The sequence below is a fragment of the Colletotrichum lupini genome, chromosome 7 (assembly GCF_023278565.1).
Source record: "Colletotrichum lupini chromosome 7, complete sequence".
Classification (NCBI taxonomy): domain Eukaryota; kingdom Fungi; phylum Ascomycota; class Sordariomycetes; order Glomerellales; family Glomerellaceae; genus Colletotrichum; species Colletotrichum lupini.
This window is the reverse complement of record NC_064680.1, coordinates 958,774-983,043: the sequence shown is the minus strand read 5'-3', so window position 1 is coordinate 983,043 and position 24,270 is coordinate 958,774. Positions and strand designations below refer to the sequence as shown.

General features: G+C 51.1%; 8 protein-coding genes across 8 annotated transcripts; 4 read left to right on the top strand and 4 right to left on the bottom strand.

The window, feature by feature from the left end:
• Nucleotides 1–1,785: 1,785 nt before the first annotated feature.
• On the bottom strand, nt 1,786–10,949 carry CLUP02_13321 (tetratricopeptide; the record flags this gene model as incomplete). Its single annotated transcript, XM_049292261.1, has 20 exons — nt 1,786–2,144; nt 2,207–2,275; nt 2,355–2,376; nt 2,437–2,547; nt 2,612–2,992; nt 3,080–3,318; nt 3,449–6,307; nt 6,380–6,418; nt 6,501–6,634; nt 6,765–6,827; nt 6,955–7,103; nt 7,194–8,407; nt 8,467–8,771; nt 8,824–8,938; nt 8,993–9,180; nt 9,270–9,369; nt 9,694–10,503; nt 10,565–10,796; nt 10,856–10,865; nt 10,909–10,949. 20 exons carry the CDS (start codon nt 10,947–10,949, stop codon nt 1,786–1,788), a joined length of 7,440 nt encoding a protein of 2,479 aa, XP_049149407.1.
• Nucleotides 10,950–11,859: 910 nt separating this feature from the next.
• Nucleotides 11,860–12,819, top strand: CLUP02_13320 (uncharacterized protein; the record flags this gene model as incomplete). Its single annotated transcript, XM_049292260.1, has 3 exons — nt 11,860–11,946; nt 12,022–12,271; nt 12,332–12,819. 3 exons carry the CDS (start codon nt 11,860–11,862, stop codon nt 12,817–12,819), a joined length of 825 nt encoding a protein of 274 aa, XP_049149406.1.
• Nucleotides 12,820–13,512: 693 nt separating this feature from the next.
• On the bottom strand, nt 13,513–14,097 carry CLUP02_13319 (uncharacterized protein; the record flags this gene model as incomplete). Its single annotated transcript, XM_049292259.1, has 2 exons — nt 13,513–13,967; nt 14,022–14,097. The coding sequence occupies 2 exons, from the start codon at nt 14,095–14,097 to the stop codon at nt 13,513–13,515; spliced, it is 531 nt and encodes a 176-aa protein (XP_049149405.1).
• Nucleotides 14,098–14,122: 25 nt separating this feature from the next.
• Nucleotides 14,123–15,084, top strand: CLUP02_13318 (uncharacterized protein; the record flags this gene model as incomplete). The annotated part of the gene is made up of 5 exons (XM_049292258.1): nt 14,123–14,140; nt 14,215–14,312; nt 14,437–14,607; nt 14,668–14,859; nt 14,898–15,084. 5 exons carry the CDS (start codon nt 14,123–14,125, stop codon nt 15,082–15,084), a joined length of 666 nt encoding a protein of 221 aa, XP_049149404.1.
• Nucleotides 15,085–15,463: 379 nt separating this feature from the next.
• CLUP02_13317 (ctr copper transporter) lies at nt 15,464–17,553 on the top strand (the record flags this gene model as incomplete). The annotated part of the gene is made up of 8 exons (XM_049292257.1): nt 15,464–15,592; nt 15,654–15,702; nt 15,758–16,073; nt 16,130–16,253; nt 16,438–16,480; nt 16,561–16,610; nt 16,776–16,955; nt 17,026–17,553. The coding sequence occupies 8 exons, from the start codon at nt 15,464–15,466 to the stop codon at nt 17,551–17,553; spliced, it is 1,419 nt and encodes a 472-aa protein (XP_049149403.1).
• A 1,886-nt stretch (nt 17,554–19,439) lies between these two features.
• CLUP02_13315 (uncharacterized protein) lies at nt 19,440–20,501 on the bottom strand (the record flags this gene model as incomplete). The annotated part of the gene is made up of 6 exons (XM_049292256.1): nt 19,440–19,660; nt 19,707–19,805; nt 19,883–20,062; nt 20,121–20,145; nt 20,218–20,343; nt 20,412–20,501. 6 exons carry the CDS (start codon nt 20,499–20,501, stop codon nt 19,440–19,442), a joined length of 741 nt encoding a protein of 246 aa, XP_049149402.1.
• Nucleotides 20,502–22,588: 2,087 nt separating this feature from the next.
• Nucleotides 22,589–23,593, top strand: CLUP02_13314 (uncharacterized protein; the record flags this gene model as incomplete). Its single annotated transcript, XM_049292255.1, has 6 exons — nt 22,589–22,687; nt 22,741–22,937; nt 22,994–23,023; nt 23,099–23,263; nt 23,415–23,473; nt 23,550–23,593. 6 exons carry the CDS (start codon nt 22,589–22,591, stop codon nt 23,591–23,593), a joined length of 594 nt encoding a protein of 197 aa, XP_049149401.1.
• A 141-nt stretch (nt 23,594–23,734) lies between these two features.
• CLUP02_13313 (uncharacterized protein) lies at nt 23,735–24,099 on the bottom strand (the record flags this gene model as incomplete). The annotated part of the gene is made up of 3 exons (XM_049292254.1): nt 23,735–23,779; nt 23,873–24,020; nt 24,077–24,099. 3 exons carry the CDS (start codon nt 24,097–24,099, stop codon nt 23,735–23,737), a joined length of 216 nt encoding a protein of 71 aa, XP_049149400.1.
• Nucleotides 24,100–24,270: the final 171 nt, after the last annotated feature.

The following is a 24,270-nucleotide window of genomic DNA, read 5'->3' as shown; positions in this document are numbered from 1 at the left end:
TATTTAATAAGAGGAAGTCAAGTCCGTTGAAATGTGACTGGAAGAGTGTTGGGTATTCGCGTTCCGTAAAGGCTCAGCAAGTCTTGGATTGATCATTGGGGGGAGGCTTGTTCGCTATGTCCTCGTCCTTCGTCTGATGCCGTGTGCGATGGACTGGTGGTAGTCCAAGTCAGCGACCGGAGTTTTCAGAGATCTTGGCAAAAGTCCGATCCCTGCACCGGTAGGGCTGTGCAGTGGGAGGGATGTACGCCCGAAATGCGTGCCGGAAGCGGTAATATGGCGGTCCTAGTGTCGACCTATCTGTATGCAAGTGTATGCAACTAGGTTAGCCGTAGCGTCGATCGGGGTTTTTGTTAAAGTCCGGTTCTGACCTCCAAGCTGTTACTTTTTCCCGATATCTGCTTCGCCCGTGAAGTCTTGAGTAAGGTAGCGGACAGTTGTCCAAAACCAACTGTAACAATGTGTCCGTGTGCTGCGCCTGTTCTTGATGATGTGTGCTGACTGCAGACGGGTCGACTTTGTGCCGGTAGGCAATTGGCTTATGAATCTATTCGCATGTGCGTTCTCACACTTCTAGGAATCAGCATCACCCTGGAACCAAGAAAGGGGTACTACTGACCTTGATCGCTGATTCCCTTGCACCTGAAATAGGATCATGGGGTATCGACACTATGAGCTATGTGCATTCCGGTTCAATGAGATTGAAGTGGGGATGTAATGTCTTCCCTCACTCGTCGCAGTACATCACCAACTCTTGCGGCTAGCAGACAAGCTGGTAAGACTCTACGATTTGCAACTAGGGAACTTTTTATCAGACAATCTGATAAAATCGGCACCTAATGTCTCTTCTCAAGCGCTGAAGTCATTAACAACTTTTAGCCTTTGAAGAAGAGGTTGTCCAGAGTTTCATTCGCATTCATTAAAATCCGTAAGAGCGAGGAAGACCGAGAAGGCCGAGGATCATGAACAGCATCTGGACTTCTAATCGACGGCTTCAGATTGACTCGGCCGAGCTCAAGGCGTTTGACCGAGCCGATCGTGCCGATGCACCTTGGTATGCATAGATCTGCTTGCCATGGATGTGGAAGACTGGAGTCACCCCTGTTGTTGGGCTGGTCTACAAGCCTGGAGTGATTAGTACTTAGCAAGCGAGCATAATTATCAAGCTATATGGTCCCTCCTACGTAACTTGATCAAGCTGCCAAGGGTGAGAAAATGGTGGTGTCTTTGACACTCATGTCCGTGATTCCCCTGAAGTATAAGGCTGGCCATGTTGAGGGGACTTCACACTTCACGATTGCTTGGTACCAGCCAGAGGTGCCACCTAGTATGTAAAGGTAGCCTGATAGCGGAAAGAGATGCGTAGTGATTGTAAAGAAGGCTGACTCCTTGCCCAAGTTCTTTGTCATGACAAGTTTCGTAACGACATCCCTCGCAAGACCAAAGAGACTAAAGCGCGGGTGAAATGACATTGGTGCCACCTAAAGAGCATGCTGGACACAAATACTGAAACAGTACCTCAATTTATGAAGCCAACCCTAATGTCTCCTATAAAGTAAGGTATACCGTATACGCGGATGCGGCTCATAGGCCTCCTCCGGGTCAGCGGCACGGAACACCAGATAGACTCGCGCTTTGTTCAGACTACATTGTAACAATAATAAACCCGCTTCATCAAATGTACGCAAAGTCTAGTTATCAGAAAAGCGACTTTATCATACACAATTAATAGCGCTTCTCTGTGCCGGTTCTAAAAGACATTTGCCCTGTCTATCCATCCCATCATCAAACCTGCTTCCCAGTAACCTCCCTCTCCTCATCCCGATCCCGCCCTAACCCCCTGCCCCTCGTTCTCAACGCAGCAAGCCGCCTCCTCACACTCTGCATCTTCTTCTTCTCGTTGGCCGTCGTGCTAGCGACAGGTTGCGAGAGAGACGACCTCCTCAGCCTGCTCAGCTGCGTCGACGCGCCGAGCGACGAGGGCGGCGACTTGCTCTGGTTCGCGGCTGCCAGCTTCTCCAGCTTGCGGACCTCGAAGAAGTTGGAGACGCGTCGGTAGAGCTGCTTCGCTTTGCCTGTGGTGACGAATTCGTAGATCTGGAGGGAGAGGGCGATGAGGAGGAGGGTGGCGACTAGACTTAGCACTGGGGTTGTGTTGGTCAGTCGTTTGGGCAGAGGGGGTTGGTTGTGGCCAGGGGAAACTTACCACATGTCAGAATGAGAGTTCCGGGACTGATCGGCGATGGAACGCCTTCGATGGAGATGTCGAAGATGCCTGTTGAAGATAATCAGTCTCTTCCTACATATTGTCTCTAGGACATTCTCAAAGGAGGCGTCGTCTTAAGCCAGCGTACCTGTTGCCCAAGACAATGGAGCCTGCAAAAGTCAGCTTTGCTATTCCTGATGTAAACAGGCGAAAGAGGGACATCAACTTACAAAGACGACCGTCGCCCCGGTAAAGATGAAGAGAATTTTCGACTGCTCGCTCGCAGACAGCGCCTCCTCGATATTCGCCTCTCTCTGTCTCAAATCTAGCAAAGTTGTAATCTACCACCCAGTCAGCCACACGTACCCAATAGCAAACGCTCCCCAGATGCAGTCATGCAGACACCTTCACGCGGAATCCAGTACTCACCGAATCCCGAACCCGATTCGCATCCTCCTCCAACCTCTTGAAGAAGTCCAGCGTCGGGTGCTTATACGGCTTTACAACACCACCCTGCTTCTCCCCGGCTCCGACTCCGCCGCATAAACTCCCAATCCGCTCCGCCTCCGCCTCACGGAATCCGTCAAAGACCCGCTCCTGCGACCGGAGAACCCGCTTGATCATGTTGATCTCCTCCCGGACGTCATCAATCTCCTGCAGGAGCTCAATCTCGGCGCGAAGGTCGTCGAGGACCGTCTTTGAGGTGCCCATTTTGCTGATGGAGGCTTTGAAGTTGGCGTAGCGCTTCATTGCTTCGTTGGACTGGTTTTTTGGTATCAAAGTCAGCTAAGATTGACCTCTTGTCACAAAGTTTACCCCCTTTTTCTAGGTAGATGACTATACCCGCCAGCAAAGACAGACAGAGAAACTTACAACGTGAGCAATGGAGGCCGCAAAGATGTTACAGTAACTACGCGGCCCTTCGAATTGGAAGTGAAATTCCTCCTCACTGTATTCCACCGCGCTCTCCAGGATACTCTCCACAACACGCATCATGTCCGTGTTCTCAGATCGCATGTCCCTGGTTCCCAGCACGCGGTGCTTGATCTGGTTCAATAATGTTTTGGCGTTCTTGTTATCCCAACGATCAGGGAACGCGGTGATGATGGTGTCTGTAGAACAAAAGTATTGTCAGCTTTCGTAAACCACCGAGAAACATCCAAAGTCACCGGCTCCGTCCTCTGTCTTTCAAATACTGCCTGCGCAGGACAAGTCACGATGGAGGAATAGAGAAGGACTCACGCTCATCAATCCTCCAAATCCAAAGCTGCGCAACAACCAAAATCTGCTTCCTCCTCTCCGTGTCCATCCTCCTCTTCTCCCGCGAAATCTTGGCCTGCACACTACTCGCCTGATCCTGCCTCCCCGCCATCCTCCCCAGCTCCGCCTTGGTCCCGTCCGTCTTCTTCTGCTTGGAGCTGCTCTGCCTCGAATACGCCCTCTGCGCATGCCGATCAAACGGGTTTTGTTGATGTTGCGTCTTTTGCTGCTGCTGATGCACCCTCGTCGACGCGATGCCGTCTTCGGTCAGAGGTTGCTTCCCTAGTACGTCCTCTGCAATCGTGTCACCTGCAGTCGACGACCCGGCTGCTGTGGTTCCCGTTGGCGTCGTGCCTGCGGCGGAGGCAGCGGAAGCAGCCAGTCGGCCCTCGACGCGCCGAAGATAGCGGAATAGCACCTGGCTTTCGTTTCGCAGCGCAAGATCGCTCGCGCTGAGACTCTCGTGGTACGACTGATCCAGCGATCTCGGGACATGCAGCTCAGACTTCGTAAACGTCGCGCGCATCTTGGCCATGGCGTCAAAGTGCGCTAGATGGGGGAAGAGGTAGTGCTGCAGATTCGTCGGCATCGCGCTGAGAGGGTGCGGCCTCTGGACCGGTGGCGCTCTTCTATCGTTGCCTGCTGCTGCTGTCGGGACGGCTGCCGCGCCGCCGCCGATCAGTTCCATCGGGCGAAAGACCTTGGCTTCATCCCCGATGTGTACGTCCTGGAGACTCCTCTTCGTGCCCTCGTCGATATCGACGTCGATGACGGGGAGTACCAAAGAGAACATTTGCGACCTCGGCGGCGCCGCTGCTGCTGCCGGTCCGGTCGGCGATGTTCCTCCCGTCACCTCCGGCCCGAGACTCACCTCCGGCATCCCAGTCCCACCACTCCCATCCGTCGCCGCACCGGCAGCAGCAGCAGCCGTAGCAGCCTCCATCCGAAAATGCGGCTTCCGGTAGGGCGCACTGATCCGAATCTCCTGAAACGTCTCCTCGATGAACGCAATCATCCGGTTACACTCGGCATCCGGCCGCCCGTCCACGGCGCAAATCCGCTGCACGAGGTCCATCACCCACGCGACGTTGTTGGCAGGAAGATGGAACCACCGCTTGATAGGCCTGTGGCCTTCCTTGTGGCTGTTAGTGATGCGTGCAGTACCGCCGCTACTACCATCACCACCACCACCGGTCGTATGCGAACTCTTGCGGCGCTGCTGGCTGACGTGCTTCCTCATCTCCTTCATCTTCAACCCAGGGCTCCCAGGAGGTTGAAACAGAGGCGAATGCGGCGGCGAGTGAGACGGCGTCTGAAGAGGCGAGAGCCTCGGACTCCCCGCGGGACTCTGTGCTCTCGAATGCGCTCTCGACCGCGCGGGGCTTCGTGTGGGTGATCCGACGGGGCTCCGGACCGGCGTCTCGGCCGAGTGTGGAGACAGCGCCGGCAACGCCACAGGCATCGGCGGCGTCATCGGGGGCGGAGGCGGCCTCGGACACAACTTAACCTCCGTCTCGGAATCATACAGCAAATCCCACACACTCAGACTCTCGAAACTGCATTCCGAAGAAGGACACCAGAACAACCCCTTAAAGTGCTTACACGCCTCCATCTCCGCCTCCTGATTCGGTCTCGACGGCGGGCGCGTCTTCTTCACTCTCCCGCCACCACTACCTCCACCCATCCCAACACCGGCCGCCGCAAAAACACCAAAGACATCGAGTCCGACGTTCTGCTTCGGCACGACCTGCGGCGAGTTGAACAAATCCGCAATCGAGTTGCGGTTCAGCAACTTGGCCAAACTCTGCGGCGTCTCCCCCGTCGACGAAATCACAGTCGGATCCGCCCCAGCCTCCAATAGATCCCTCACGAGCCTCTTGTTCTCGTTCTTCACGGCGTGGTGCAGTGGCGTACAGTCCTCCGTATCCCGGACATCCACATCCGCGTCCGCGGCGAGCAGCGAGGCGACGACAGCCTCGTGCTCGAACATGACGCCCGCGTGGAGGGGAGTCTGGTCGTCTTTATCCTGCAAATCGACATCCGCGCCCGCGGCGATGAGGATACGAACGACGCCATCGTGGCCTTCGGAAGCAGCTTGGTGAAGGGGCGTGCAGTACTCGTTGCTCATGGTATCGACGTCCGCACCCTGCTCCACCAGCATCCTCACAATCGCCTCCCGCCCATGGCGCGCAGCAACGCTCAACGGCGTAAAATCATTCGCGTTCTGCGCCTCAATAGAAACGGACCCCGTCCCCAACAACATCATCACCACACCCTCGTGCCCACCCCTAGCAGCATCATGAAGCGGCGTATCCCCAACAGCATCTCTCGTACCCGGATTTGCACCAGCCTCAAGCAAAACCCTAATGACATCCTCATTCCCCCTCCTCGCAGCAATATGCAAACTCGTCCCCAAATCTCGATTCGGCGCATCGACAACCGCCCCATTCTCAATTAACAGCGTCACGATCCGCGCATACCCGCCCCGACTCGCCTCATGAAGCGGCGTCTCCAGAAAACTCTCCTCGGCTCTCACGTCCGCTCCCGCCTCGCACACCAACGCCGCAACACACCCTTCATGCCCGTTACGCGCGGCAAGATGTAAAGGCGTACAGCGATCTACATCGCGGACGTCGACGTCGGAGTCGGGGTTGGCTTCGAGGATGGCGACGAGGAGGGCGGTGCGGCCTAGGCGGGCGGCGTGGTGGAGGGCTGTTCGCTGGTCGTCGTCGCGGGCGCGGAGGACGGAGGGGAGGGATGCGATGAGTTGGCGGACGTGGGTTTCTGTTGCGGCTGGGTCTGTGGTGTCTTTTGCGATGACTTCGATGAGTTGGACGTATGCTGTATGCGGTGTTAGTCTTGGACTGAGATGATGAGGCTGAGATGAGATGAGATGAGTGGCTTGAGACATACCTTCTTTCATGGGTGAGTCCATGATTGTGGGTGGTGAAACTACACGCGTAACTGTCGTAGCAAAGTGAGGGTATCAGTAAGAAGAGAAACAAATTAAATCCTGCGACTTAGATCTGCCAACTCATGAAAGTATCAAATAGTGCACTTCTAATATGGGACGAGCCAAGGCACCGACTCATGTCTTTTCGAATGACAATTCTCATCAACGGGTGACACTTACACGGGTCGACATTTACGGCCTCACTTGGCACACCACTACAACCCCAAGCCATTGCAAACCTCATTCCGGCATGGCATGTCTCACAAATTTCAAAGGTTCACTTACTCCTCTGGCTTAAAAACTACAATATCTCATTTTCGCGGGGCAGCGCAAGTCATTCATCACGCTCCAAGACATCCGAGGGCACTCACGTGGAATATCTCTGTTGTTGGGGTCACATTGCAACCACTACAAATGACCCAGTGAGCTCCTTTTAACGTTTCGTCGTCCAACCATTACGCGTGACCTTTTTTCCTTCCCTTCGCACCCGTTCCCCACACTAGCACCTCACCTCAACGCCACTCCGATTTCTTACCGGCCGACGCGGATAACTCCCGCCGCTACGAGCTTCTGCACCTTGGCTCTGATCTCGGGGTTCTTCATGTGCTCGTTCAAAGCAGCGGGATCCGACTGTGCCTGCTGGAGGATAGACTGCATGATGGGGTCGTTCATGATGCTCATGATCTAGTGCACAAAGTTAGCCAAAACTAGTCGCTAGTTGCGGATGGAAGGAACCGGTCGCTCTGTGCCGGTCGCATGGTTGTGGATGCTTACCTCGGGATCCTTTGCCAAACGCTCCCGCGTCTGGTCCTCCGTCTCGTTCTCCCGCGCGGAGTACATGGCGTTGAGGGCCTTTTGCTGCGTCTGCTCAATCTCGCGCGCGTTGGCGCCCTTGTGGTGCTCCAGGTCAACCTTGGACGCCTCACTGCAGGCATCCACCGCCTTGGAGTACTCGCGCATGCCGTGGAAGGCCTGCACCTTGCGGATGTAGCCGCGGATGAAGGTCGGGTCCTTCTTGATGGCCGTGTTGCAGTCCTCGACGGCGCTGGGGAACTCGAGCAGCTTGATAAAGGCCGCCGCGCGGTTGCTGTATCCTCTGGGGTCGTTGGGCGCACGCTTCGTCATCTCAGTGTACGACGCCACGGCGCCAGGCCAGTCGCTCTCCTTGAACTTCTTGTTACCCTCCTCACGCGCCTCCTCTGCCTTGGCAGGGTCGATGTAGGCACTGCGAGCAGTCTCGATCTTGTTGCGCTCTGCCGCGCGGAGCTTGGCGTTCACGTCGGGGGTGCGGTGCTCAGTCAGCGACTTCTTGTAGTTCTCGATGGCAAGGTCAAGGTTGCCCTGCTTCTCGTAGGCGGTACCGATACGGGCGTAGCTCTTGGCGATCAGCTTAAAGTCGGCATAGATCTCGCGACCCTCCTCGACGGCCTTTGAGCAGGTCTCGATGGCCTTGTCAAAGTCGCCCTTCTCGTAGTACGCGGCACCCAGGTTGTTGAGGTAGGTGATGTCCTTGTGCAGCTCCCACGCCTTGGTGTAGTGTGCAATAGCCTCGTCAAAGTTGCGCTTCTTGTAGTTCTCGGTACCGAGGGCCTTCTCCTTGTCAGCGGCCTCCTTGGCCTTCTTCTTCTCGATAGCCTCCTCGTCCTCTTCTTCGGGTTCGGGCTCAGGCTCGGGAGTGGGGGCCTTCTTGGGCGCGGCAGGCTTCGACTGGGGAGGGGGAGGAGCATCGCGCATCTCGGCGTCCTCGGGCATGTTGTCGGGCATACCCATCTGCATGTCGACGCCCATCAGGACACCAAGGACCTGCAGCATGCGGGGGTCGCTGAACAGATCGGGTGAAGCCGAGGGGTTCGCCTTCATCTGCTGGAGCTTGGCCATAAAGGCGGGGTCGGCGAGGAAACCGGCCGTCTTGGGGTTCGCGGCGAGCTTCTGGACGAGCTGGGGGTCGTTGAACATGTTGCCGAGGCCACCCATCGGGTCACCAGCGTCTGTTGTAAGTCAGTCAGCATGGTCCTTTTTCTTTTCTTTGTTGGTGTCTTTCACGTACCACCACCAGCCTCGGACTTCATCGCCTTCTGGACGGCAGCGAGATCCTTCTTCAGACCGGCATTGTTAGGGTCGACCTTGAGGCCCTCCTCGTACGCATCGTTGGCGGCGAGGAGGTCACCCAGACCGTACTGCGCTGTTCCCAGACGTCCCCATCCCTTGGGCCAGTCGGGCTTGATCTCGGTAGTCTTCTTGGCATCGTTCAGGGCGTTTTGCCAGTCCTTCTTGGAGGCATAGGCTGCGGAGCGATTGCTGTAGAGGATGTGGTTGTCGGGCTGAATCTCAATAGCCTCGGTGAACTTGGCGCTGGGACTCCGTCAGCTGCGTGAATATGGGGTGGAAGCAGAGACAAACTTACACAGCCTCGTCAAAGTTCTTCTCGGCAATGGCCTTGTTGCCGAGAGCCTTGAGCTCGTCTGCGGAAGCCATGGTAATGTGTGTGTATGTGTGTGTCTGAGGAAATGTGCGGATGACTTTTGTAATGGATCAACTCGAAATCGAACTTCAAATGCAATCGCAAGGTAGACGTGTTGTCAGGGTATCTGGTAGATTTGTGGTGTGGGAATTGGAGAGAAAGAGAACTTGGAATTCTCGTCGTGGGGTGAGGCAGTCAAAGGCAGCAAAGGCGGGAAAGAAAACAGCCCAAGCTCGCCCTTCTAGCTCTTTCGATGGTTGGAGCAGCGCCGCGTGCTGATTGGACGGGCGGGGCCGTTGGCTGGCTCGTGCAGATGGAGGGGTTCAAGGCTGAGTTCGCCCTGCCTCACCGAACCCCTCACCTCCCTACCTCTACCTGCTCGTCCTCACCTCGGTGTATCTTCCACACCTAGAGCCGGACTGGTGAGTTCGGTGAGCAAGGTGAGTACACCAATATTAGATGCCACATTGGGCAATCTCTTTGCGTCGCCTGTAGGAAGGAACAAGTTCCGGAATCATTCTTAAGAGACCATTGAAGTGACTCGAATAAGAACAAGGGAGGGCGTTTAAATCAAGTTAACTGCAAACGAATGTGTTCTCTAAGCTATGCATACCAAATTCCAATCCCTTTTACAATCTAGAGTTCCTCAAAGCAAACAACGCCGATCCCCATGCCACGTATCACACATCACCCACCGGCAACCACCGGCAACCACCAGACCTCACTACTCCCTCTTTGCCAACGCAACAATACTAAACTCCAAGTTCCCATCCGCAAACCCAATAAACCTCTTCACCCCCCTCTCCAACGCACCCTCACTCAACATATCCTCCCCCTCCTCCAACAACCCCCGATCAACAGGCCCATCCGACCCGCCCTCCAACTCCCACAAATGCCCATCCTTCCCTTTCACAAACGCAATAAAATGATACCCAGGCTTCTCCTCCGCAGGCGGCGCCGCCGTATCCCCCCTCCTCGCAGCCTTCATATGCGCCTCTTCCAGCGGTAGGCTGTTATACAACACATCAGCCCGCTCCTCCCACTTTAACGGCTCCGCCTCTTTGAGCAGACTCTCAATCAACGAACCCTCCTGCACAAACTCCCTCGCGGGCCCGTTACCCACAGCGTGAATGAGTGCATACAACCCACACGCATTCCCAATCGTCTGCCGAAACCAAATCACAGGCTCCTCCGACCCGGACCCAGCATACGTAACCCCGTCTTCCTTGGCGAGCTTCGTGCCGTCGGCGGAACGGACGGCGTAGTACATTGGCGCCGGGGAGATGAAGATGAGAGCGAGCGCGGGGCGGGGCACGAGGGAGAGGAGGGAGGGCTCGTCGAAGCTGTACACGTCGAAGAAGCCTAGTTCGGGAGAGATGCCGAGGTCGTGGATGAGGGAGGTGAAGACGTCGGGGTTGTTTTCGAGGGGGATGACGGTTTTTTTGCCGTTGGGGGTGTAGTAGACTCCTTCTGTAGGCATGTCGGCGGGATTGTGGTTGGAATTATTTGAAGTTTGGTTTCGTGTTGATGAGTTGCTCTGTGACTTGTTCTGATGATGAAGTCTAGATAATCCGAGCTGGGTGATAAGTTGATTTGATGAATGATGAAGTTGTGATGTCGATGCTAAGGCGTGGAGACAGACGCCCTTCACTTACACGCCAGAGGCAGGCACGTCGTTGGGTACACGCAAACCGAGCGCCTGCCTGGAACCCCGCACGGGGAGTTGTCTTCACCGCTTTGTTCCCGACTTTGGAAAGTCCTTTGGCAATTGAACTTCCAGGAAACACAATGGCCTTGTACGGTTTGCTTCTTATTCGATAAGGGCAGATGGAAAAAAAAATTCCTTCCATCGTGTGGCGCTTGGGTTCGGGTGACCGCTGAGGCCTGATTGTGCTGCCGATTGCTTTGTGGTTGGCCTACTCAGCGCATTATGAGCGACAAGCCTGCGGTTAGAGTGTCCCTTTCGTATCTGTACCTCTGAGAAACTGCAACATCGCATTCGCATTTAGTTGCGCAATTGAAGGTCACATATTCTTAGGAAAGTTCATAGTCATATGTGTCATGCTCATTGTGCATCTCAATGTCATCTTCGCCGGCATCTACTTCGCTACCCTTACCTTACCTTACCTTACCTTACTCTTTCTGGGAGATAACATGATCCCCAGGCTTCGGTTGAACCCAGAGCTCCCAGTGACGTTCCAATGACTGGGGCCAGACTTCAGCTTGAACGCATGCTTCGAGACTACTCCAAGCCAGCTCCCATCACCAACTTGGCAGTCGAATCACCAGCAGCCGAGCCAATTGACTCCGCCATGTCTGCTCGTCCAGGCGTGCCAGGCTCTCCACACTCCACTCTTCCCGTCATACCGAACATGTTCGGACATCGGCAGGTCACCAAGGTCCGAAGCCCCGGCTCGACGTCTCATTCCCCCGTCTCCCAAGGGTCCCGATTACCCAATCCAGGAACCGCATCGGTGACCCCATCCCGTCGGCAGCCACCGCCATGATCCCACAGCGGCATTAGCGGGAGCTCCCCAGGTGAAACCGCGCCAGAGCTCCCTGCACATCACCCCAGGTTCCCAGCGCTCTCCCCCGGCACGGGCGAATGGCGAACTGCCTTTTAATCAGCCAACCTCTCATTCTTCTTCCTTCACTCCACGCTCTAGAGACCCGGAAGCTCCAGAAACTGTTGTAAAGGTTGGACAAGCTTCCCTTTTCTCGGCCCCGAGCTGACATCCAATACAAAGCTGCGCTGCGCTGCTGCTAGCTGTCCATTTGGTCACGCAACCCCGACCCTCGATTCCCTCAACAGGCGGCAAAGGCACGTCAGTGAATCGTACCACTTTCCACCCTGATTTGTATATCAGTTGCGCCATTCGCTCTCGCTAGGTTCCGCCGAACTCTGTCAAAATGGCCGGATATCTCTTGCTTGTGATTCCAAGCATCCTCATCAGCTTGCTAGCTTCCAGAGCACCATTCATGATGACCACGACACCGCAAACCACCAAGCCTTGGGCCGACGGGCCCATGAAGCTCATCACCACGCCGCAATATGCAACCAAAAAGGTTCGTAGGTTGCTTGGAACGGGATCAATGGGGATCGGGCCCAATTGGAGGAAGCTCCCGCTGACAGTCCAATAGACCGACCTCTTCACGCTGGGCTCAACGCACATGGCCCTGCTGCACAACTCGATCCTGCGAGGTTACAACTCCATTTACCAACAAGCGCCCTACATTCAGGAAGCAGACAAGGCAGACTTTATCGGATACTCCCAGACCTGGTTCAAATTTGTCAAGTCGCACCACGATGACGAGGAGGAGTCGCTGTTCACCAAGGTCGAGGACCTTTTGGAGGACAAGAATGTCTTTGCCGAGACGCATAAGGAGCATGGTGCGTACCTGATATCCACGACACTAACCCGCAATGGTCAACTGACAAAGATATGAACAGAATCGTTCCTGGGCGGCCTCGCCGAGTTCAACAATTACCTTACCTCCCTCTCCTCGCCGGCCGACTTCTCTGGCGACAAGCTGCTCGAAATCATGAAGAGCTTCCAAGAACCATTCGAGAACCACTTCCATAGCGAGATCACCACCATCGCCGGCATGTCGGAGCACCCGAACGCGCCCAAGGAGGGAACACCGGAGGCGGCCAACGCGAGTCTGACGTTCAAGACGTGGGGCAAGAGTACCGTCACCAAGGCAGGCACGGCGGACGTAGTGCCGTTCTTCTTGTTGAACCTGGACCGGACAACGGAAGACGGGTTGTGGGCGAACTGGCCGCCCATGCCGGCGCCGATCAAGTGGGGATTGATCAATATCGCTGGTGCTTGGCACTGGGGGTGGTGGAAGTTCGCCAGCTGCGACGCGGCAGGCCAGCCGAGGGAATTGTACGCGCTCGAGTCCAAGACGGAGGACAAGACCAAGGCTGAACTGTAATGGAAATTGTTCGAGATGGAAGCGGAATTTCTATGGCTTGCTGGGACGAAAGACTGGCGTTTCGGGGGAGTTTGGAAACTGTGTATCTTTACTTGTAAAATAATGCTCATGGCGGGCAGAAAAGCTAGCTCCTATGCCTAAATTACTGGATGGCCGCTGAAATCCGCCACCCACCTTGATGCCAGCGCCCAGGTCCAAGTGCGCCGCAAATAAAGTTGAGTGGGGAGGTGTTCGGCGACAGCGTCATTCGTCGGCAGCAAGCCGTGAGATCGGCGGGAAGAATCGAGGCATGGGAGCCGCAGTCTGAAGGGGCGGGAAAGCGAAGCTAGAGCATGGCGGAGATTGCGAGCCAGACGCTAGAGTTGATGTTGCAGCAGGCTTCCCTGGTAGCTTCATCTATCCGGCCTTGGCTTTGCGGTCGCAGCTGTGAAGCCTCTGGTCTCTTGACCGATATTGTTTTCTTGGGAATCCAGACAGAGACATGCAGTGAAAGTAGCAGGTAGGCCAAAAGGTGAACACCATGCGGTTGGTGATGAGGCGGCCAACAAGCAGCGAGCAGGTTGTAGCGAGCAATTTAGAGAGGCGAGGCGAGCTGCAATGCGACGCAATCCAACGGCAGGCCGATATTGCAGAAACAGACGCACAGCGCCGGGGCGGCGGAACCCTCCTGCTGTGGCCCAATGGAGGGCGCAATCAAACTTGGGGCTCTTTTGGGCGCTTCACAACCACAAGATCCGAGTGCGCCTGGTTGGATCGGTTGGAATTCTCGCAGGCCACAGCTTCGTACACTCCACTGTTAGCTAGCTGCTTGCTCAGGCGAGGTAGCAATACATGAAGGGATTGCATCGGCGTCGGGAATCGGGAGGGTAGAATCGACAATCTTTCGCAAATGTTCTCAGGATAGCGCACGGTACGTCGAGGGCGTTGACCACTTTTGCTTGGCCGGTTCCACCGCATCGTATAGTATTGACTGAGAGTGGCCTTGGGAGCAGCGGCCAAATGTCTCGACTTTCTCATTGGGGAGAATCGTCCCGGGTCGCAGTCTGGCCCCGCAACACAAGGGACAGTATAGTGACCGCATCTGGTGAGGTTGGAATTGCTGATGGTTGTACGTACGTGACGCGGCTGGTGGCGGGCGTACAGGGCGTCTAGAGAGATGGCTCAGACTTCACCGTCATTCCTATGAAGCCTGGGACAAGTACCCCATAATCCGGCGTTGGGATGTGCGACCTTCTCGATTTCGACGATCAGCCCGACGGGAGACAGGGCTGGACTCATGAGGTGCAGGTCCTCATCAGCAACAATGCTGGTACAGATTACAGTGCCTCATTGCCTCCCTCTCTGTGAATCTTGAATGGGGTTGTTGCTTTGTCAATCTGTGGTCTGCTGGGTTAGCTGGTAATTCGAGCCTCGGGGTGCATCTGCGATGCGGCGGCCGAGCGTGACCTGCCTGCTGTCACTTTGCCAGAGGGACTAAAAAAGTCGGTACCTGTGTAGCCTGTAGCCTGTGCAAGAGCAAGACGCCACCTTATGAGTGAGAGGAAATACACGATGCGTTAAACATGGAGAATCATATAGCAAGAATCGAGACTTGGAGTCGGGACATGTGTCGTGCAGGAAGTTGGGAAGCAGACTGGGGCACTTCGAGGTTGCAATTGGGCGTAAACTTGCTCAAAAACTCTCAGGATGCTTGAGGCAGGAAGCGATAGCGCTGTCTTGGCAGCAGGAAAGGCAGGAAACAGAGCAAGAAAGAGCAGGCAAGAGAGCAGATTTACCCCCGGTCTCCCCGTGCGAGTTTCTTACATGCGCCTACCTGAACATACGATAAGGCAGGTCACTCCAACATAGACCTCGTTGGCTGTTTCCTTCCAACATCATGTCCTGCTGTACGTACCTCGATGTACCTTATGTAACACAGGCCACACGGCAAGCGCGAACTTTGAACATGAAGAGCCAACTTCTTTCTTTGGCACTGCAGGCAAGAACAGAAGGTCGTGCCTTGCCCTACGTTTCTGTCCCCGAAATGACATGGAAGGAATGGTACGTGCCTTAGAGTTCAAGTAAAGGACTTCGTCAAGTGGAGCCTCATCAGATAATCATCGACACATCCTCGTCGCTGCATTTACTTGTACACCGATGCCCCTCGATCAGGCAGAGTCCAACCGGGACGACCTACGCTCTCTCCCACTCCATCCGTGCTACGATGTCTACGTCCACGGATATCGTGTTTTCTCTGCCCACCAACCCACCGAATCTTACTTCTAGACCCTTGTTTTGTCTCTCGGGAAGGAATCTAGCGCAAACTGGTCCTTGTAACTCGCTCTATCCCATGGAAATCTAGCGCAAAGTGGGTCTCTTGGCAAAGGTCGTTCTTCCCTTCACGGCAAAGAAGTGAGAAGATCGATCAGCTTCCCTGCTGACGCTGCCTTTATATAACAATGTCGAGACATATCCCCATTACTCAAACTCTATTTCGTCTTTTCTTCTCCAGCTTCGCTCTACCGATACTCTGACATCTTCCAGGCCCCTGCTCCTTCGATCGATCGTCGTTTAGGAGTATCACGACATCAGTACTAGGTTACAACTACTACAACTAATAGCACCACAAATTGTCTTCAGCAGCATCTACGAATAAACCGACAAGATGGACGGCATGTCAATGGCCACCACCACCACTGTCATGGCTGCTACTGGCACCATGAGCATGGCTGCTACCACCAGCACCAAGGCCGCCATGTCTGGCATGGGAAGCAGTACCGGCTGCAAGATCTCTGTACGTCCTGGCCAACACCATCTGTCTCTGCTATCCATGGCGCCTACTAATCGCTTCATAGATGTTGTGGAACTGGAACGTCATTGACAGCTGCTTCATCAGCAGCCAATGTACGAACTCCCTGCCTGTGCCAACGATGATGTCAAAACACTAACACCCATACAGGGAAGATTACCTCCAACGGCATGTTTGCCGGCTCATGTATCGGGGTTATTCTCCTGGTCATGGTTCTTGAGGCTCTTCGCCGCGCCACCAAGGAGTACGACAGATACCTCATCAAGGCCCACAAGCAGCAATACGCCAACGCCGGTGCCGTCTCCCCGAGCTCCGCTAGCGCCGACGACCACGGCAAAGGCCCCTCCGGCTCCGCCGCCGCTATCGCCGCAAACGTCGTCCCGCCTTTCCGCCCCAACGTTCTGCAGCAAGCCGTCCGCGCACTCATCCACATGTGCCAATTCGCCGTCGCTTACTTTGTCATGCTGTACGTTGCCTTGACGCTGCCTTCACCTCAAAGAATGGCGCTAATATTGTCCTTAGTCTTGCCATGTACTATAACGGTTACCTCATCATCTGCATCTTCATCGGTTCCTACATCGGTGCCTTCCTGTTCCAATGGGAGACTATTTACGATGGCCCCACCTCTGCTGCCAGCGAGGCCACCGTCTGCTGCGGTTGAACATGAATAAACAAACTTGATACACCAGCTTCAGGCTGACGAATACGGGAGACAGCATACGACGTCTTTAAGGAGGGATCATAATACTATACCCACGCAGCGTTCCAGCTGCGCTACTGTTTGAATCTTAATTCAGCGCGAATAATAAATTAACACTTTCCAACATCAGCGAATTCCGATGCCCAACCCCTTCTCCTCCCCTTCGTCAAGTTGTGTGTGATGGATGCAATATTCGAATTCCTACCTTATGTTGGGAATTTGGCCGTCTTATTGCCGAGAGCTTAAACATTAGCGCTTGCTCAACCCTCTTCCCTCTCCGACGAGTCCCGCACTCTCCCAGGTGTAAGATGATTGGATCAATCGTCTACCCGTCCTATCCCGCGGAAATGGACGGCTTTCGTCTACTGATCGGAAGAGGGGAATAAGTGACTCGGATACGTGATCTCAGAGTACGTCTCGAATCATCTTAAATATCAATATAAATACCCCCCATCTTGCGTGCCCAAGCTCAACATCTGGCTGCAAACCATCCCGACCACTTTCTCCATACAGACTTTTGCAATGGCTATCACCGAAATTCATACCAAGAAGCTCAGCCCCGGCTTCGGGATCGAAGCACATAACTTTCCATTTCAACCTGACACACTCGATCAAAGCGCTCGCCTGATTCAAGATCTTGTCAAAAAGGTAAGCTTCCGAGGTACCCTTCTTATCTGTCAAGCCTGCCTATCATACTTGACTAATAACCTCTGAACAGCACGGCTTCCTCGTCATCCGCAAAAGCGGCCTTACAGACGAAACCCACGTCGCCCTAGCCCGACATCTCGGCGAGCTAGACGATGTCAAGCCCTACAACAAAGCGGGTCGTATCAACCGCCTCCAGTACGACGAGCTCTTTGACGTAGGAAACATCGAGGCAGACGGTTCCATCGTCGACCCCAAATCCCCGCGTGCCCAGGCTGGGTTGGGTAATGCTCTCTTTCACGTCGATTCGAGTTTCAATCCTAGGCGGGCGGGCTATTCCATGCTCCTGGCACATGAGTTGCCTCCCCAGGGTACAGGTGGAAGCACAGAGTTTTGCGATACCAGGGCTGCGTGGGATGGGCTGGATGAGGATATGAAGGCGGAGTTGACGGAGAAAGACTACGTTGCTTGCCATTCTATCCTGCATTCCAAGAAACTCGCGGCCCCGGAGCACTTTGCGAACATTGAACCCGCAGACTATCCGATGGGACGACACAAGCTAGTGCAAAAACATGAAGCTTCCGGACGGATGAACCTTTAAGTCAAAGCACCCACTTTTGGGCACCCCCCCCTTTTGGGCACCCCCAAAAATCCCTCCCAGCCACCACATTAAAACCCTACCTATTATTTCAATTCAACATAATAATTACAAAAATCGTCCAAATATATTCCTTTTTAGTATACTTACTAATTAATAAGTAATAGTATTGTATACTAAAAATAAGCTTTAATAAGTACTTAATACTATTAAAAACGGTCTCTTTATTAAAAGGGCCTCGATTAAGTTCGGGGTTCTTAAGATAATACTTTAGGGTTAAAAAAGAGGCTACTAGACGAGGGCGAGGGTATTTATAGAGCTTTAGAGGCTTTTTTTATAATAAGAAAACTAGCTAGCTTAGTAAATTTATATATAGTATTACCTAGGTATTATACTAATTTATAAATAAGTTAGGGAATTCGCTAAGCGAGTTTTAAAGTCCTAGGGGGATAATAAACTACTTAATAAGAGATAGATTAACGTTTTTATTAAAAAGAATTTATTAATAAGGGTCTAAAGAAGTTATTTAATCGATTTACGCCGCGTTAATAAAACTATTATTAATATAATTAAATAATAATTTAGATTATTTAATATACTAGAGATTAGCAATATTAAATAGGTTAATAAGTATAATATAAATAAAATTAGTATAATAGAGGGTAAGAGAGCTAATAAGCTAGTTTTAAGTATAATAGAGGCTATAGTAGTACGAAAAAAAGAGCCTAGTTCGCGTACTTAGGTAACGATTATTAAGTATATTTTTATTAATAATAAAGCTATTAAACTATTAGTTATTTATAAAAAAAAGTCGGTTTAATAATAGTAGTTCCCTCTTTAACTTATTACTTATAATAGTTAGAAGTTTATAGTAATAAATAATAGCTAAACGACCGACGAGACTGCCCTTTATTAGCTAAAAGAAGTGTTCTTATTATAGACTAAGACCCCCCTTATTAGGGGGCTTAGTAAGCTAAATTAGCCTCGACTATTAGTATTAAATAGGTATAGGAGTTATATAATAATAGAATTTATATAGGAGTACTATAAAAATAACGTCTATTTATTATTCTTATTACTATACGCTTCTTATATCCTCTAGTTATTAAATAAAGCTATTTTTAGGCTTAATAAGTCTATATATAAAAAGGAGCTTAATAAGGAGGATATAGTAAATAATTTTATTATTATTAAAAAGTAGTACTTTTTAAATTACTATTAGCTTACTTATTTAGCTAGTTTAATATTATTAAATATATAAAGTAGGTAGAAAGTAACTAGACTATAACTACTTAATATAACTAAGCTACTTCTTAACTTAATAATCCTATTTATATAAATTATACTATTTAAAAGGGGTATAGAAGCTAGGTAAACGACTAGTAATATTAGTAAATTACTTAACTAGGTATTAGCGACCTTTATTATTAACTAGTTAACTCCTAAAAAGGCTAGCGAGCTCTATAATTACTTAAAGCTATTTATAGAGCTTAGTTTAGATAATAATACTTAATAACTATTATTCTAAAAAATAAAAAAAGCTTTTAAGGAATAAGCTTACTAATTAGCTATATTTTAGTACTAAGTTTAAGTTTTTAAGGCTAGGATTAAGCGCATAAGGCCTAGGAAAAAGAAGATTATATATTTAAACCTAAATACTAAGTTTGCGGATATTTAGAACGTATAAAAAGCTTAGGAGGACTTTAGTAACCGTCTAGTTAGTCCTAATCGACTCGTAGGGGTCGAATTACTTAAGGAGAATTTTGATTATATTGTTGTGGTAGTGGAAGGTAGTTAATTAATTAATTATGGTTAGTGTTGATGTTTGGATGCTATGTTTTGTTGGGGTGCCCAAAAGGGGGGGGGTGCCCAAAAGTGGGTGCTTTGACTTATCTCGCCATGCACATCCACCACATCGAGAACCTCACTCCGGAGGCCTCAAAGGCCTTGTTCGAGAAGCTCTTTGACCACGCTACGCAGGAAAAGTACCGCGTCGTGGTAGAATGGGAGGATGCCGGGGATATGGTCGTCTGGGATAATACCTGCACGATGCACCGCGCCATGGGTGGGGACTTTGCGTACAAGTACAGGAGAGATATGAGAAGGGCTACTGTTCATGATGGGAGTTCGCAGGCATGGGGGTTGAATGAGAGGACGGATGTGAGGCAGGGGTTGCCGTGATGGTCCATGGATGGTGGGTGGCGGGAGGTTGTGGAGATTGGACACATGGGTGCCGGACATCTTGGATATGTTCGCTGGGGGATGTCGTACAGAGAATTGAACTTTTTCTTTGGTTTCTTTGTTGTGAACAATCATCCCAGCCGTTGCTTACTAGCAGCTTGGACGTGGCTGCTGTCACTGAGGGACTCAGTGCCGAGGTCGTTTCTTGGATCCTTTGTTGAAGAAACAACTGTCGTTGATAGTTGAGGAAATAGATCTCGTGCCTGATTTGCCGGCGAGACCCCTGTTATGATGACCGTTGTCGATTGTCCGGCCACGAGGTTCTTCGTGACTGGCTATCTCAGCATTTACCGCAGTAGGCAAGATTTAGACACATGCAGTAAGCAAACTTCGCGATACTGGTACGCTCTTTGTCTACTAGCAGGAGACTTAACTCGATCAGTTGTTCACGGTTTTACCAAACTGCGTCATCGGAGGTAAGCAAACATGTCCTTCCGCCCAGCCAACTTTTGACGCGAACACGCTCATCTTTTCAGTAGAGGTTGCATTATTGAATCTTGAGGCCTTTGGTCGGAATAGCCATTCATTGTCACCGGCGGTTGTGAACATCGGCTAAAGGAAGAAGGAAAAGCTTGGGGCAATGCATCCTGATGGCTCGTGGATGTGGCAATGGTTTCTACTAGTTCAGGGTGAATGCTGCCGTGCCACCCTATGGCAAAGTCACAGAGGTGCAAGGGTAGTCTGAAGGACAGTTCTCTGAACAGCTTCATCTTGACCAGCCAAGGTGACAATCTGCAAGCATAGCGGACACGAGAACAGTCAAGTGATCTAGATCCCACAAAAACGTCTCTTAATTCGTGTCAGTATAATCTAGAGTATTTAAGGGCGGGATTGTCCAGCATGGAAGCAGGAATGGCCCCTATCTAAGCACCAAGAGCATCAGCACAGCGAGTCAATTGGCAGATTTGGTTTTCAGCCCCGAAAGGAAATTGTCGGCAATCTTACATTCACAGCTTAAACCGTCTATCTATCTTGAGGTATTGAGCTATTATCATTACCCCTGCCCAGGAAATTCGGCGAACCTCGCACATACTGATCGTACTAAATTCAGGGCATCATATCTACAAACCGGGTTACCAAAGAGCTACCCAGCCGGCATTCCTATACAATCGGAGATTTGAACTGAAACAGGACGAATGAGAGCATGGATTCTCCCATCCTTACGAAACGATTTACCTGCCCTTATGTGCAGTGCCCATATTACGAATTCGCCGAGTTCACAACTGAGATCGCTCGAAATGCGCATACAGCAAGGCACTTCCAGTGCTCGTACTGGTGGATTTGCAACGAAACGTTCCATACTTTGTCAGTTGCAGAATATCACGAACAGACGCACGACAATGAATTTGGCAAGAACTTCGAGTGTTCTGGGTGCAATCAGAAACATCCCACTATGATCGAATATAAAAGGTGTGAAATATCACACCAGGGCGACCGTGATCAGAACGGCCCTACCTGGATTTGTACGAAATTGAAAGATGATGGGACTAGTACGTGCAACACGCCCTTCAAGCGCGAAGAACGTTCCGAGTTTGTGAGCCACTTGTCGGAACATAACATACCATCCGATCAAGCGTCCACATTTATCAAAGATTATAATGTCACGTCGAACGGACAAAGGTTCTGGTGTAAAGATTGTGACCAGGCTCGCAAGCTCGATGATTCCGAATTCAAGGATTACCCCCGTTTCTACGGGCACTGGCAGACGCGGTGTTTGGATCACCGCTCACAGCATATGATATCCTTGCGGGAAAGTGCGCTGCAACAGCCTAATCAGGAAGCGTCTTGATGAGGTTGAGGAGACTGATGATGTTGAATCTAGCGATTGTCTACGATCATTAGCTAGTGAACCAGAGCAGTGAAATATGTACACGAGAATCTAGCTGCTAGTTGAATATCTTTTCTATAAGAAAGTACCTGAATTTATATCCTTATCTTCTTTCTCATACAGAGTTTCTTTCAGCTTGATAGTGACACTCACATAGCTCTGATTTGAGCAGGCTCTTCTTTCACGCAACACAAGAGTAAACACATTGACACCTAGTCGAATCTCCTTGCCGTGAATGACTAATAGCTTTCAGAATGGTCTACTGAAACGTAGTCCTGAAGGCTGTCATCGAGGGAGGGTCACCTGGCCACAATGGTGAAGACGTATTTGCCGCCGGGGTATGTCAACGCTGGCAAACCGCAAAAAAGGTGAAGACAGGCGAGCTGAATCGCCACGACTCATAAATCATTTAAGTGACCGAGCCATGTTGTCATGGGACACTTCTTGCAGATATTCTAAAGAGTCGTCTGACTTGAAATCCGCTGAATGATCCTTAAAGCGAATCTATGATTCGTCTCGTGGTGCATAGCTTTTCTGGTGGTGGTTAGTATCGAGGAGAAATCTTTGTGAACTTTTCATATCTTTCCGTCATCCAGAAAGTCTTTATTCCTTCTTCAATACCAAAACAGATTTTAATACTGTCACTCAAGAAGAGTAAACACCACACCACCTAGACTATTCATAAATCATTAGATTGTAACAGTCAAGAATGTCGAGAGCACGAGATCTTGCTCTACTAGTACATGGTGAAGTGTATCGAAACACCGATGTATAAGAAGTGAGATTTTCTACTCAAAGTGGGAAAACAGTCCCTCGCTCAGGACTTTCGACAAACCTTGCACTTGACCTACAAGTTACAATCTTGAAACTACAACTTAACTCACGAATCAAGGTCGCTTTCGTTTTTATCTGCCCACAAAGTTAGTGGACAAGTTTGGCACATGCTAACGGCATTATAACGAAAGTACTATGTCGCAGAACCCGTTTATGGATGTCATACTCGCAATTGTCTGCTATCATAAGGAACGCAATGAAAATTTCGATAACGAAGCGGAACGAGATGCGCACGTATTGTAGTCAAGCATTCGACAGTGTGGCGGATAGGATTGATCACGAAACAGCGCATGTTACGTGCTACTATGGGTATTGCAGCTTGCAATTCCAGAATGGAGACCTCCGGAAGATCCACAAACAAACAGAACACTTTCTTCGCAATTTCATGTGTACTTTCTGCGGACAGCCTTATGGGAATGCACTCCAATGGAGAGCATGCGAAGCATCACACGTTGCTGGCCGTGGACAGCCCCAGGTCCACTGGGTGTGTTCGAAGGCAACGGCCATGAATGGGAAAACGTGCAACACATCTTATACCAGTAAACAAGGTACCAACTGCCAAAACCACCTGTGAATACGGCATGGCTATCACCGAACGGAGGATGGATGGAATGAGATTCTCGATAAAACTTGTTGCAAGCATAGTGTATTTTGGTGCGGGCGTTGTGGCAAGGGTCTCAAATACGATGACCCGGCGATCAAAAGGGATCTCAAGCTCCAAGGAATAGGGCAATCACTTCGTCTAGATCACATACAAAAGCATGTGTTGGAAGATGGCGGCATCCATTGGCAGTGGCCTAGTCCGGGGGTGTGAGAGAGAAAAAATTCGTAGAATGAAAATCAGCTATTGTGCTCAATGATGGGCCGCTGAATGAACGGAGTAAGAAGCGCGAGAGGGAGGCGATTCATGGGAGAAGTCAGTGATTGTGCTTGATGATGAGCCACTCAACCATGAGAACAGGGGATATTTCTTAGGACCTAGCTACTGGCCGAATATCTTGGACCTACTCAGACAGTTCAGTGAGTATATTCCATCATCAAGGAAGTGCAGGTACATGACGAGTTGAAATAAACTGTCTGAAACTCTCCCCACGAGTGGTGATTACCTTCTCCAGAGAGATCCTTAAACATACGACGTAAAGCGACGCGGCAATTACCAACAGGTCATCTCAGAATGCAGGTTATTACACGCTGAGTCAAGGGCACATTCTTACATGCAGTGTTTGGATCTCGGGGCCGGCGCCTGTTTGCTGCGAAGTGGAAAGTTCTTTTTTGCTGAACTCAATTCTGGACGATGAGTTTCTCAAAGGGGGCGATGGGGATCATCTATTCAATATGACGAAAGCGCACGTGTTCATTGCCGTGACACCGAAATATGATTCTAATCAGAAGATCTGAAAATTTCTTATTTAGGCAGACTCGTTTCACTAAAGAAGGCCGGAGAGGTTCTTTCAAATGCCCTAGAAGGTCACCCATTGAACTCAAAGGCATGATATCCAGATTGAGCCATAGATTTTCTGCACTCGAAGCAGCGGGATCCAGGACGTAGCTGACAAAGTGGAGCCCCCTGGTGGCGGTTAGTGCTAGAATGGATTCATGGAATGGCTTTCATTCTGATTTCACCAGATGACGTTGGAAATTTGCATCCAGAAAGAGAGTCTTAGCCGATGAATGTTAGTCAAGAACAATGCTTTACCGCCCGAGGTAGAAGATTTGCAAGGGTATGGAAGTAGAACAGTCCAAGAATCCCGGCACTTTACGGGTCTGGTCCAACTGGGGTGTTGAAACGTAGCAGTAATTCATTAGTAGTATATCAA